General features: G+C 45.5%; 1 protein-coding gene across 10 annotated transcripts in view; it reads left to right on the top strand.

Annotated features, from left to right (window-relative positions):
- The window catches only part of Erc1 (ELKS/RAB6-interacting/CAST family member 1), a 332,548-nt gene that overhangs the window by 302,165 nt on the left and 18,337 nt on the right, over positions 1–12,046 (top strand). For all 10 annotated transcript variants that reach the window (XR_013050122.1, XR_013050121.1, XR_013050124.1 and 7 more), the window contains one exon: positions 1,170–1,358. Coding sequence is in view for 6 of the 10 variants with exons in the window: in XM_076567798.1 (XP_076423913.1) it covers positions 1,170–1,358 (189 nt within the window). In the remaining 4 variants the exon portion in view is untranslated. The remainder of the gene's footprint in view (positions 1–1,169; positions 1,359–12,046) is intronic.

Raw genomic sequence — 12,046 nt, 5'->3', positions numbered from 1 at the left:
TGTCTTATTAATAGAAAAATGCCAGGCTATTGGCATGCAGCAGGTACACATTTCTGGGTGTAAGCCCTGGAACCGCCTGGGCTCAGCAGCTCTCGTGGCTGACGTTAGTCTTGCACTGCTGCTCCAGCTGCCTACTGGAATGCAAGACCTGGACTGGATCTTTCCCATCACCTTGGATTGTGACCCCACTGCCAATACCTGGCCAGAGTTTTGTCCCCAGAACATAGAACAGAGTCCATCCTTCAGTGTACTCCCAAAGAGAATCCAAGGAATAGTTACTCTCTGGGACAAAGGGAACCAGATAGGAAAGAAATTTACAGCAGGTCTCTTCAGAAAAATGCAGAGCCAGTGTTAGAAGTGAGGATTTCAGGCCTTGGCCGTAAGTCAGGTACTTGGTGTTACGTAAAGATCTCCTAGTCGATGTTTGCAGAGAAGGACTATCAGATAGCCTCTGAGAGATGAATGAAGGGAACTCGGCCAGAATGAGACAGACTTAGTAATGAGTTATCTCATCATAAGTCTCAGCCAAGAACAACACGCACCTTTTCCAGAGACTGAATTTTTCTTCCATTCTGGGAGGTAGAGGACCACGTGAAGTATGTTGTCCAGGCTTTCAGAAGAGCAGTTTTCACTAGCAGTGAGATCTTTGGAAATCTGCTCATAACAAAGTACACAGCGCGCTTGTGGGGTCACTGGAGGCTTTAGGCAGCAGGAACAGCATCTGTGTAAAAACTAGCTAGTCTGGACTGGCAAAATGACTGGACAGTAAAGAGACCTCCGAGCCTGAAGACCTAAGTTCAATCCCAGGACCTACATAGTGAGAGGAAATGATCGACTCCCACAGACTGCCCTTTGCCATCCACACATGCCATGACAATCTCATCCATATACAAAATAAATAAGTAAAATATAATCTAAAACACACACACACACATATCCTGTGTCAGTCTCCTGCCGCGGTGCAGAGTTCTCCGTCTGGTACCAATATACTCAGCCATAGTCCCTTCTCGCTTCCCAGTAAAAAGTGCTGTGAAATTGTTTCTCTTTATAATTATGAAGATTGCAGTTGTGTTGAGAAGAGTTTTTTTCTTGGTTTGGGAGGCATAAAGAATATTTGAACTTCTCATTTCAGATTAACCTTGACTTTCCTACTTTTTTGTTTACCTCAGATCATCCAGCCCCTCTTAGAACTTGACCAAAATAGAAGCAAGTTAAAGTTGTATATTGGACACCTGACAGCCCTCTGCCATGACCGAGACCCCTTAATCCTTCGTGGACTCACTCCACCAGCTTCTTATAATACAGATGATGACCAGGCAGCTTGGGAGAATGAGCTGCAGAAGATGACCCAGGAGCAGGTAGGTCTTGCTTAAGCTTTGGCCCAAGCACACGTCCCATCTGGATGGGTAGTGGTTAGTGGTCAGGACATGGTTCTAGGTACTGTGTGTGTGTGTGTGTGTGTGTGTGTGTGTGTGTGTGTGTGTGTGTGTATACACATATGGAGGCCAGAGGGGTGTGTGTGTGTGTGTCTGTGTGTGTCTGTGTGTGTGTGTCTGTGTGAAGATGTGTGTATAGCAGGCATGGGTATATGTGCATATACACATATGGAGGCCAGAGGTGTGTGTCTGTGTGTGTGTGTGTGTGTCAGTGTGAAGATGTGTGTATAGCAGGCATGGGTATATGAGCATGTACACATATGGAGGCCAGAGGGGTGTGTGTGTGTGTGTGTGTGAGTGTGTGAGTGTGTGTGTGTGTCAGTGTGTGTGTGTGTGTGTGTGTGTGTGTGTGTCAGTGTGAAGATGTGTGTATAGCAGGCATGGGTATATGTCCATATGCACATATGGAGGCCAGAGGTCACCTTCTCACGTCGTTTCTCAAAGAGCCATCAGCCTCTTTCTCTTTTAGTCGGTGTCTGTCGCTGGCCCGCTGGCTGGCAGCTCACTACTTCAGCTGGTCTGGCTCACCTGAGAGCTCCAGGGCCCTTCTGGTCTCCTTTCCCAGAGGTGGGATTACAGGCGCACACACCACACCCAGCTTTCTCCTGGGGCTGGGGGCCAGATCCTCAGACTTGTGTGTACAGCAGCACTTTGCCAACTGAGCCACCTCTTTAGGTCCCCAACATCATTTTTAATTGATTTATAGTTTTTTGTGTATTTTCAAATCAACAGAAAGCACACATAACATTATTTTTGAAATACATGCTGAGTTTTATTTTATTTATTTATTTATTTATTTGTTTATTTATTTATTTATGAAGGTTGATTTCACCAAAGTTAGAATTTCAGGTTAATGTAGTACCCAGGAATGTCATCTTCCTCCTGCTTCTGTTCTGCATACTCATCAGTGTGGCTACCAGACGGGTGGTCTTCACTGTAAATACATCCTGATAGCAGCAGCTGGGATGTGTGACCAAGGGGTACCAACCTGTAGTCTGACTCTTCTGGGTGTCTCTTGAGAGAGTTGGGGTCTGGTTAGCACAACCTTCTACCCCAGGGTCTGTGACGCACTCCAACCTGCTAGCCCTGTCAGAGCAGCAGCTTGAAGGTAGCACTGGAGGGGTGGGCACTACAAGGGGAGGCTGGGGGTCTTTGGACCCCAGGACAGCAACAGCAGGCGAGCAGTAGATGTGTGGTAGTCTAAGTCTTCAAAACGGGCACCTCAGGGCTCATAGAACTGGGTGGGGAGGAGGAATCGTCCTCAGATTGGTCTTCTTTGGTCCCTTTCTCCAAAGTAAACCAAATGTTAAATTATTCCAGGAAATGGATACCTTGTAGCATGCATTCTGAGGCAGTATTCTCCCCTCTTCAGCCAAAGCCTTGGTGACCCAGGGCTGGAGGAGGTGGGCTGGAGAGAAATAGCACACCTACCTTAGAGAGGGAAGAGTCCCGCAGACAATAAAGGCCCTGGGGGTTGGCTGACCGAGAAATCCATGGGAGTCTGCTTAAGGAGTATGAGGGGATTTATTAGGATAGAAATTGAGGAAATATACTCACGAATACAGAACTGAGCTGAAGTCGTCCTCTGTTCTCACCGGGAGCGAATCCACCTGGCAGTTTGACCACACCAGGAAACTGGAACCAGGGAGAAGGGACCTCTTGACTCCTCTCCCTTTCCTTTTAAGAGGGCACCGCCTCCTTTCCCCCATCTAGCCCAGGGTCGTGGGTGGAGCAAATACCACTACAGCTGGCTTCAGCCAGGTTGGTCCCCACCCTCCTGTACCCCTCCAGTGAGCACCCTGTGGTTTTGTGGAGGAAGATGGGGGAGACATAAAATACCCTCTCCTGGCCGTATTTTATTGTTATTGACAGTAATCAACATTGTTATATTACTGGAATTGTTAGGGTCAAAGCTGTGGTGGTATTGTGTTCCCCAAAATATTGTGCACGCTAATAAACTTATCTGGGGTCAGAGAACAGAACAGCCACAATATTAAACATAGAGGTTAGGCAGTGGTAGCACACGCCTTTAATCCTAGCATTACAGAGGCAGAGATCTCTGTGAGTTCAAGGCCACACTGGAAACAGCCAAGCATGGTGACTCACGCCTTTAACCCCAGGAAGTAATGTCAGGAGGCAGAAAGGTATTTAAGGCGTGAGGATGAGGAACTATAGCCTGGTTAAGCTTTCAGGCTTTCGAGAAGCAGTTCAGCTGAGATCCATTTGGATAAGGACTTCCAATCTGAGGAAACAGGATCAGCTGAGGAACTGGTGAGGCGAGGAAGTGCTTCCTCTGTTTCTCTGATCATTCAGCGTTCACCCCAATAGCTGGCTCAGGTTTGTTTTTATTAACAAGACCTTCTAACAACTCATGCAACACAAAGCCTCAATCCTGGAAGCTTTAATGTGCCAGTCTTGTCTCCCCATCCTCAATGGGGAGAGTAAACTGACTCGTAATAGTGAAAAGCAGAAAAGGGAAATTGATTCATTTTGGCCACAGTGAGGAGAACAGAGTTCCAAAGACACCCGCTTCTTCCAATCCATCTTCTGGGTCCTTACATGAAATTTAGGCTTAAATATAAGGCTTAAATAAGTAGTCCCAGCCAAAGTATGGTCCCCCCTGTCACTGTCAGAGCTATGTGAAATCTTTTCAGGAGACAGGTTCCTCTGAGGCACCAAAGGCAGCCTTTTCTTTCTTGCAGCGTGAGAGTTCTGGGGACATTCCAGTTCCTTAGAGACCATTGTTTCAACGGTGTGATAACCAAAGGAAAGGACATGAGTGTCTCTTTAGTATATATTCATTCTTGAACTGGGGATGTGGCTCAGTGGTACAGTGTTTGCCATGCAAACAAGAGGCCTGGAGTTGAGACCCCCAGAATCCATATAAATGCTAGGTAGGTTTAGCAGCCCTCTGTAAGCCCAGCCTCAGAGGACCCGTAGCAAGCTAGCTAACAAGATGAATTGTGTTAGCAAGCTCTGGGTTTCATTGAGAGCTCCTGCCTCAGAGAATAAAGTAAAAAATTAATGAAGACTCCCAGTATTGACCTCAGACCTCCCCATGCATATTCATACACTCACACTCATGCACACACATACATGAGAAAAAGTAGTATCTGAATTCTTGCTAGGACAGATGGTTGTGTAACAGATCTCTGAACTCACTCCTAGATGAAATTTTAAATTCTTGTTCCACCACCTCCTCTACCCCTGTCCCATCTGATAACCAAAGGAGGTTTGTATTTCCCTAGATAAAAAGGGAGGACCGGGCCAGGTGGGAGAGGCACACCTTTAATCCCAGTGCTTGGAAGGCAGGGGCAGGCGGATCTCTGAGTTCCAGGACAGCCTGGTGTATAGAGTGAGTTCCAGGACAGCCAGGGCTACACAGATAAACCCTATCTTGAAAAACAAAAAGAAAAGAAAGAAAGTGAGAACTAAAAAGGTTCAAGTTTGGGGTTCAAGAATACTGAGGCAGACTGTTGTTTTTTTTTTTTTTTTTTTTTTTTTTATGAGAGATGGATTAGGAGAGCTGTTAACTCCATAGATGGCAGCAGCTTACAGGGTTTCTAGGGAGAACTGAGGCCCACAAGGCAGAGTGAGAGTCCCTTCTTCATGTACTTTAGAGGAAGCGGGTGGGAAAGGGATTGGAAAGTTTGCTGGTTGCTGGGGTAACAGTGAGTAGTCAGTTAAAAGAGTGTCAGATGGCCATAAACTCATTTCCTACCTAGCCATTACTAGGAGAGACGAGAATCGAGAGAAACTAAACTACTGTGGTGACGAGAACTGTCACAGTCCAGCCAAAGTGAGGAAACTTTAATAAGACAATGTAGTCCTGGTTAATAGGAATACCTGGAAAGCCAGAGGAAAACATGGTGTGCCCCTTCTCATACCCTCAAAGAAAAGTATGGTGAAAATCAAACCATGCCCTTGAATTCAATTCAGTGGAAAGATGTGCTGGGCGTAGTAGCTCTCAGCTGTGGTTCTAGCATTCAGAAGGCTTAGACACAAGCAGATTACAATGAATTCAAGACCGTCCCTGTCTACTTACCTAGGGCCAGGCTAGCCTGGGCTGTAGAATGATTCTGTCTTTTAAAAAAATTGCAGAAAAGAAACAAGATGTTTATCTTCATCCATTTTTCTCTTGCTAGAAGCACAGTACCACTACTTGGATAAATCATAAAGAAAAGTTTATTTTGGTCCAAGGTCAAGGGCCTGCATCTGGGGATGGCTTTTTTGCTGGCGGCATCCCCAGGTAGTACATTGTATCACATGGCAAGAGACAGCAATCACAGGAGAGATCTCCCCAAAGTGGCTTGGATAGCACACCCATTCTGGAAATAATGTATTCGTCCATTAATGTATTAGTGTGTAAGTGAGTTAATCCAGACAAATGGGGTGCTCTCACCTCTGAAAATCCCTACCTAGCTTCACCCTTTCTCTTTTACTAGGGATTACATTTCAACCTAAGCTTCAGGGGCAGCAAACTGTGTTCACACTGTTTGTAGTAGTGTTCCTTCTGCCATCCTGGCTTGAAAAATCTCTCTGACCAAATAGAAACAAAACCCAATGAATGTATAGAAAGTAATGGCTCTCCCCGTCTTACCAGACATACACATAGTATTACAGAGAAAGGAACAATAGTGGGATCAGATAAATCAGGACCCAGAATCTGCTCTGGCTCGCTCCAACTTTGGGACATCAAATCATTTGTTTGTTTGTTTTGCTTTTTGGTTTTTCAAGACAGGGTTTCTCTGTGTATCCCTGGCTGTCCTGGAACTCACTTTGTAGACCAGGCTGTCCTTGAACTCAGAGATCCACCTGCCTCTGCCTCCTGAGTTCTGGGATTAAAGGCATGTGCCACCACTGCCCAGCTATAATTCTTAACCTTTGTGAACCCCAGTTTTTCAGCTCTACATTATAGTATTTCTTCCTAGTATTACTTGACATCTAATGAAATAACATTACTTATTAGCGTGTTGAAAGAGGTTGTCTAGAGTAGTGGATATAAAGGAGGTAAACACCAGATCTTCTCAACAAAGGATCACTTAGCGTGGACTTGCCCTGTGGGCTGAGTAAGTTTCTCGATTCCATAGTTGTTTCTTCTCCAGGTAGTTGTGTCTTCCAGAGGACCCTGGTTTGAGTCCCTGCACCTACATGGCAGCTAACAACTGTTTGTGGCTCCAGTTCTGGGGGATCTGATGCCCTCTTCTGGACTCCATGGACACTGCATGCACATGCTGTACAGGCATATATGCAGGCAAAACACCCATATGCATAAAATGAAATAAATGAATGAATTTAGAAAGAATAAAAATGGAGAGTTCTAATATATTAAAAAGATAAATAAATCTTCTCTTTCCAAATGACCCAGAGATGAGACTATAAATACTCAGAGTTAACACACTGAAAGTTGAAGGCCACTGCCTCAAATAGATTATAGGCAGAGCCTGGAAAGAAGTTAGGAAGTGAATTTTTGTCACTGTCAGAATTCAGTAATGATCCGTTTAGAAATACAGTAATTGATGTCAGCCTCCAAATCTTACATTCCTGGGAATTTTGAGAGAAGTTGTTTATCTTATGGTTTATATTGGTTTTTTTGTTTGTTTTTGGTCTTGCTTCATTTTGTTTTTTTCTGTGTTGTGTTGTTTTGTTGTTTGGGTTTGTTGTTGTTATTTATCCACTTTTGACTCGTGCAGCCCAGGCCGGCCTTGAACTTCTGGTCTTCCTGCCACCACCTGCTAAGTACCGGGCATAAGCCATGACTGACTCACTTTGGTGTTTCCTTGGGGTCTGAGAGATTAGTTTGAATAAAACTGGACAGAGGTATATGGAAGGAAGCAGACACACGCACCTCAGTGCCGTATGCTATTAGTGGCAGCTAAGGGGTGTGTGTGTGTGTGTCTCTTTGATCTTTGTTTTCTTTTTCTTTTGTTTGTTTGGATTTTGTTGTATTGCCGCCGCTGCTGTTTTTGAGACAAGGTCTCATGTTGCCCTGGCTGATCTGAAACTTACTGTATAGACCAGGCTAACCTCAAACCCATACAAGTCCATGGACCTCTGCCTCACAAATAAGGAGTGTGCTCCACACCCAGCTTTGCTCTTGGTTCCTTTCCCACCCCTGCCCTTCACTCTTCTGTGAGGCTTCTGCTGCTAGATGCCGGGTGTACTTTGTCCTCACCGTTATTTTCAGGTGATCCTTTCCTGAACTCTCCCAATTGGATGTTCCTCTTGTTCTCTAAGCAGGGGAAATTATGAGCCTGTATTTCTAGTCCTATGCAGACTTTCTTTTGAACTTCCCGTTAGTCTCTGTCAGTGCTGTGATTCAAAGAGCATAAAAATGGAATCATAAAAATTATTTGCAGCAAATTCTAGAGGGCTTCCCTGTGAAATTTTTCACTTGCTATTGTTATGTTTTGTTTCTTTTCTGTTTCTAGTTTTGTCCTCAGATCTTTCCTGTCTGTGTGTGATTATATCACTATTTTGCTTGCTTGCAGAGACAATCATCTAGGCAGTCCTTGAACTTAGTATGTGCATGAGGATAGCCTTGAACTCAAGATCCTCTTACCTCCTGCCAAGTGCTAAAATTAAAGGTGTGTGATACATCACATTTTTATTTTTTCTTTTTCCTCTTTTGGGTGTGTGTGTGTGTGTGTGTGTGTGTGTGTGTGTGTGTGTGTGTGTGTTTTCATTCATGCACGCCTTAGGTTGATGCTGGGCTTGTTTAAGACAGGATTTCGTAATCAAACCCAGAACTGGCCTACATAGCTAATCTCTCTAGCCAGCTTAGGAGATCCTCCTCACAGGCTGGAGGTACAGATGGGTTGCCTTGGCACCCAGCATTCATTTGGATTCTGAGGGTCTACACTCTAGTCCTCTTGCTTGCAGGAAGAGGACTTTAACCACTGAGCTATCTCCCCAGGTCTACGGCACGTTACTTTTTATGAACTAGTTCAAGCATCCCCGAAAGTATAGAGGTTGATAGAATGTTTCCTGTGGTGTTTTAAAAGAGAACTATCTCCTCCCCTCCCCTCCCCTCCCCCTCCCCCCCCCCCCCCCGCCCCGGCTCCAGGTCTGGAACACTTGGTCCCCAGTTAGTGGTGCTATGTGGGAAGCTTTGAGCAGTGTTTCTCAGCCTTCCTAATGCTGTGACACTTTAACACAGTCCTTCAGGTTGTGCTGACCCCCAACCATAACAGGATTTTCGTTGCCATTTCATAACTGCAATTTTGCTACTCTTATGGATCATAATATCTGATATGCAGGATATCTGATATGCAACCCCTGTGAAGGGGCCATTGGACCCACAGGCCGAGAACACTGGTTTAGAAGGGGCAGCTTGTCTGGAGGAAGTCACTAGGAATAGGCTTTGAGAGTTTAGATTCAGCCTAACTCTACATCAGTTTGCCCTCCCCGTTTCATGCTGTGGTTGAGGTATGAGCTCTCAGCTTCTTGTTCTTTCTCTCATAAGTTGCTTTTGATCATCACAGCAACAGAAAAGAAACTAATACAAGACCCTATCTCAAAAATAAGAGACAAGGGCTAGGGAGATGGCTTCATTGCTAAAGGATCTAAGTACTTGGCACGCAAGTGTGAGGACCAGAATTTGCATCCCTAGAACACATGAAGCTAGATGCTATAGCAACATCCCAGTGCTGCTAGGGGAGAGAGGAGGCAGAGGCAGGAAACTGCAGAAGCTCATAAGCCAGTTCACCCAGTGTAAGCAGTAGTGAACAAGAGACCTGTCTCAAACAAAGGTGAAGGAAAAGATCGACTCCTGAGATGTTCTTTGACTTTGACAGGCCCACATTCATACACACACACACACACACACACACACACACACACACACACACACACACACACACACCTACACATATTAAAATAGAAAATAAATTTTAAAAATTGGAAAGTGCTGTGCCACATATTTGTAATTCCAGCTGTGGGAAGGCCAGGGCAAGCAGAACCCAGGGCCTGCCAGGAAGCTAGTGTATCTTCATCAGCAAGCTTCAGGCCAATGGGAAACCCTTTCTCAAAAAACAAGGTAGACAGGGGCTGAAGCTCAGTGGTAGAACACTTGCCTAGCATCTGTGAGGCCCTGGGTTCAGTCCCCAGGACTGCCAAGAGGGTGGGTGGGAGATGGACAGCTCCTGAGAGATGACACCTAAGGTTGTCTTCTAGCTTCCATACACACATGCATGTGTGCCCCACATGTGCAGACATGTATGCATGCGTGTGCATGTACACAATTAGAAATTTAAGATTTATATTTTGAGTAGGTAGAGGGAGGGCTCTGCAATTCAGGACATACTGCTCTTACAGTGCCCACGTCAGGCAGCTTCTGATGGGGATCTAACACCTTCTTCTGGCCTCCATTAGCACCTGCATTCATGTACACATATGCTCACACCAACGCATGTGCATGTACATAATTAAATATCTTGGCTTTTAGTTGTCTGTCAGTATTTTGTTGTAACAGTCACACCCCGATCTCCAACCTCCCTTGAAGTGTTAAAGCAGTTCAACTGGTGGATTCTACTAAACACTAAAAGTGGATTTTTCCCCTAGAGGACAAATTCTTTTTCTGTTTTTCCACAATAAATGCTAGCTTCCCATCAGGGGTTGAACCACACTGGAATGAGTTTGTATCAGCTGCTCTGTGGGTCACTGAGCTTGGATTCTAATCCCTGTTCCCAGCACTTGGTCTCATTTTTATTTTTTAGAAAATATTGTTCCAAAACTTGTCTCAGGCCTTGTCTTCTTGGATGCTTTTTCCATTTGTTCTCTCCAATTGCTGGGTAACTCTCGTCCATCCCTCTTTTGAAAGAAGTGGACTCCAGTGACTGTGCTGGAGCGGTACTCAGCACCCGACCTGGAAGTTGTGTGCACCACTCCGAGCTCACCAGACACTGGCCGTAGACAGACATTCCATTCTTCCCTCCTGGATGGCTTTGCCTTGGCTGCTGTGCCACCCAAGTGAGGCACACCACACGGACACAGGAGCTGGGGGGGCGGGCAGAGCCTGAGAACAGCAGGGACAGAGAGAAGGAGGAAGAAGAGTGGTTCTTGGTGGGTGATGGACTTTGTCCTGGTTCTCAGCCTCAGTGTTTGTGGTCTGCGTTTCTTCTTCTTTTGGTGATGTCTGAACTTGTTTTCTCAGCTCACACGCTGAAGTCTCGTCCAAAGCACTGAGAGCAGCAGCACGTAAGAGGCCAGACTAGCAATCTAGCAGAGACGAGCAGAGCCCTGAAGATAAATGTGCGTTCGCCTCGGAACTGAGCAGAGGAATGTGTGCATGCTGTATGTGTCTTGACACATTTATGAAAAATACACAGTCTAGTGGACTCGCTTCCTTCTCAGCTGTGCTCTCCCCCAATCTGGCATTTTCTTCTTCCAGAGTATCTTGCTATTTGGATGCTGAATTATCTGGCAACAAAAGCTTATTTAAAAAAATAAAAATAGGATTTGGGCCTGGAGAGATGGCTCAGTAATGAAAGTGCTTGTTGCACAAGCATGTGGCTCTGAGTTTGACACCACCCCAGAACCCACATTAAAGCCAGGCAGTGGCGTGCTCCTGTGCCCAGTGCCCGGGAGGCAGAGGAGGGTGTCTGGGTCTTACTGTGAAGACAAGGAGGACTGCGGCACAGAGCTGAGTAGTCACAGGAGGGCCTCAAAGCCAGCAGAGCACTGACTTCCGACTCTAGAACCCAGAACTCCTGCCTTGTTTCTCATGATATTCCCTAGCACTAAGTTGAGAAAACAGAGAGGAAATGGAGACTGACTATAGAGAATTATAGTCAAAAATAGCACTTTTGCATTCTTGAAATTACACAAACATTAAATATGATTTTTCCATTCATTCCCAGTATAAGAATAGTGTGTTCTGTTTGGTGTCTACATAGAAGAATATACTACAGGCTCGTGCTAAGTGTAGAGTAACATTATTTGTGTCATTGGGGGAAGAATTACAAATTAGGGGACCTATGTTAAGTAAGAGAGTATGTATGTATGTATACATACACACACACACACACACACACACACACACACACACACACACACACAAGTCCTTCTAGACAGGCAATGTGATCCCAACTACTTGAGAGTGTTGCTTGAACCTAGGCATTGGGTCTAGCATGGGCAACATAGGGAAACCTGAACTGTTAAACCAACTTTTCCCCAATTTATTCTAGAGAAGAGGATTCTGTCCTCTCTGTCATATCTGTCCCTCACTACCACACCTGACACTTCCTGTCTAGGGAGCTCCTGGTTCTTCTCACTCACCTTCCTGCCCCAAGCTCACTGGGACTGTATGAAATGGCGTAAGGACACACTCCAAATACAGGCCTCCTACATTTCAGCTGTGCGGCAAAACAAACAAAAAACAAAAAATACCACTGGGCCCTTTTTTCTCCCACAGATTCGTGTGTGTGTGTGTGTGTGTGTGTGTGTGTGTGTGTGTGTGTGTGTGTGTGTGTGTGTGAGAGAAAGAGAGAGAGAGAGAGAGAGAGAGAGAGAGAGAGAGAGAGAGAGAGAGAGAGAGAGGCTTTAATCATGATCGTACCCCCCTACTCCATGCCGCTGCCACTCTATCTCCTCCCTGCACCACCAAATCC

The sequence above is a fragment of the Peromyscus maniculatus genome, chromosome 3 (genome assembly GCF_049852395.1).
Source record: "Peromyscus maniculatus bairdii isolate BWxNUB_F1_BW_parent chromosome 3, HU_Pman_BW_mat_3.1, whole genome shotgun sequence".
Taxonomy (NCBI): Eukaryota; Metazoa; Chordata; class Mammalia; order Rodentia; family Cricetidae; genus Peromyscus; species Peromyscus maniculatus.
Note: the sequence above shows the minus strand (reverse complement) of the source record. Positions and strands in the feature narration are given on the sequence as shown.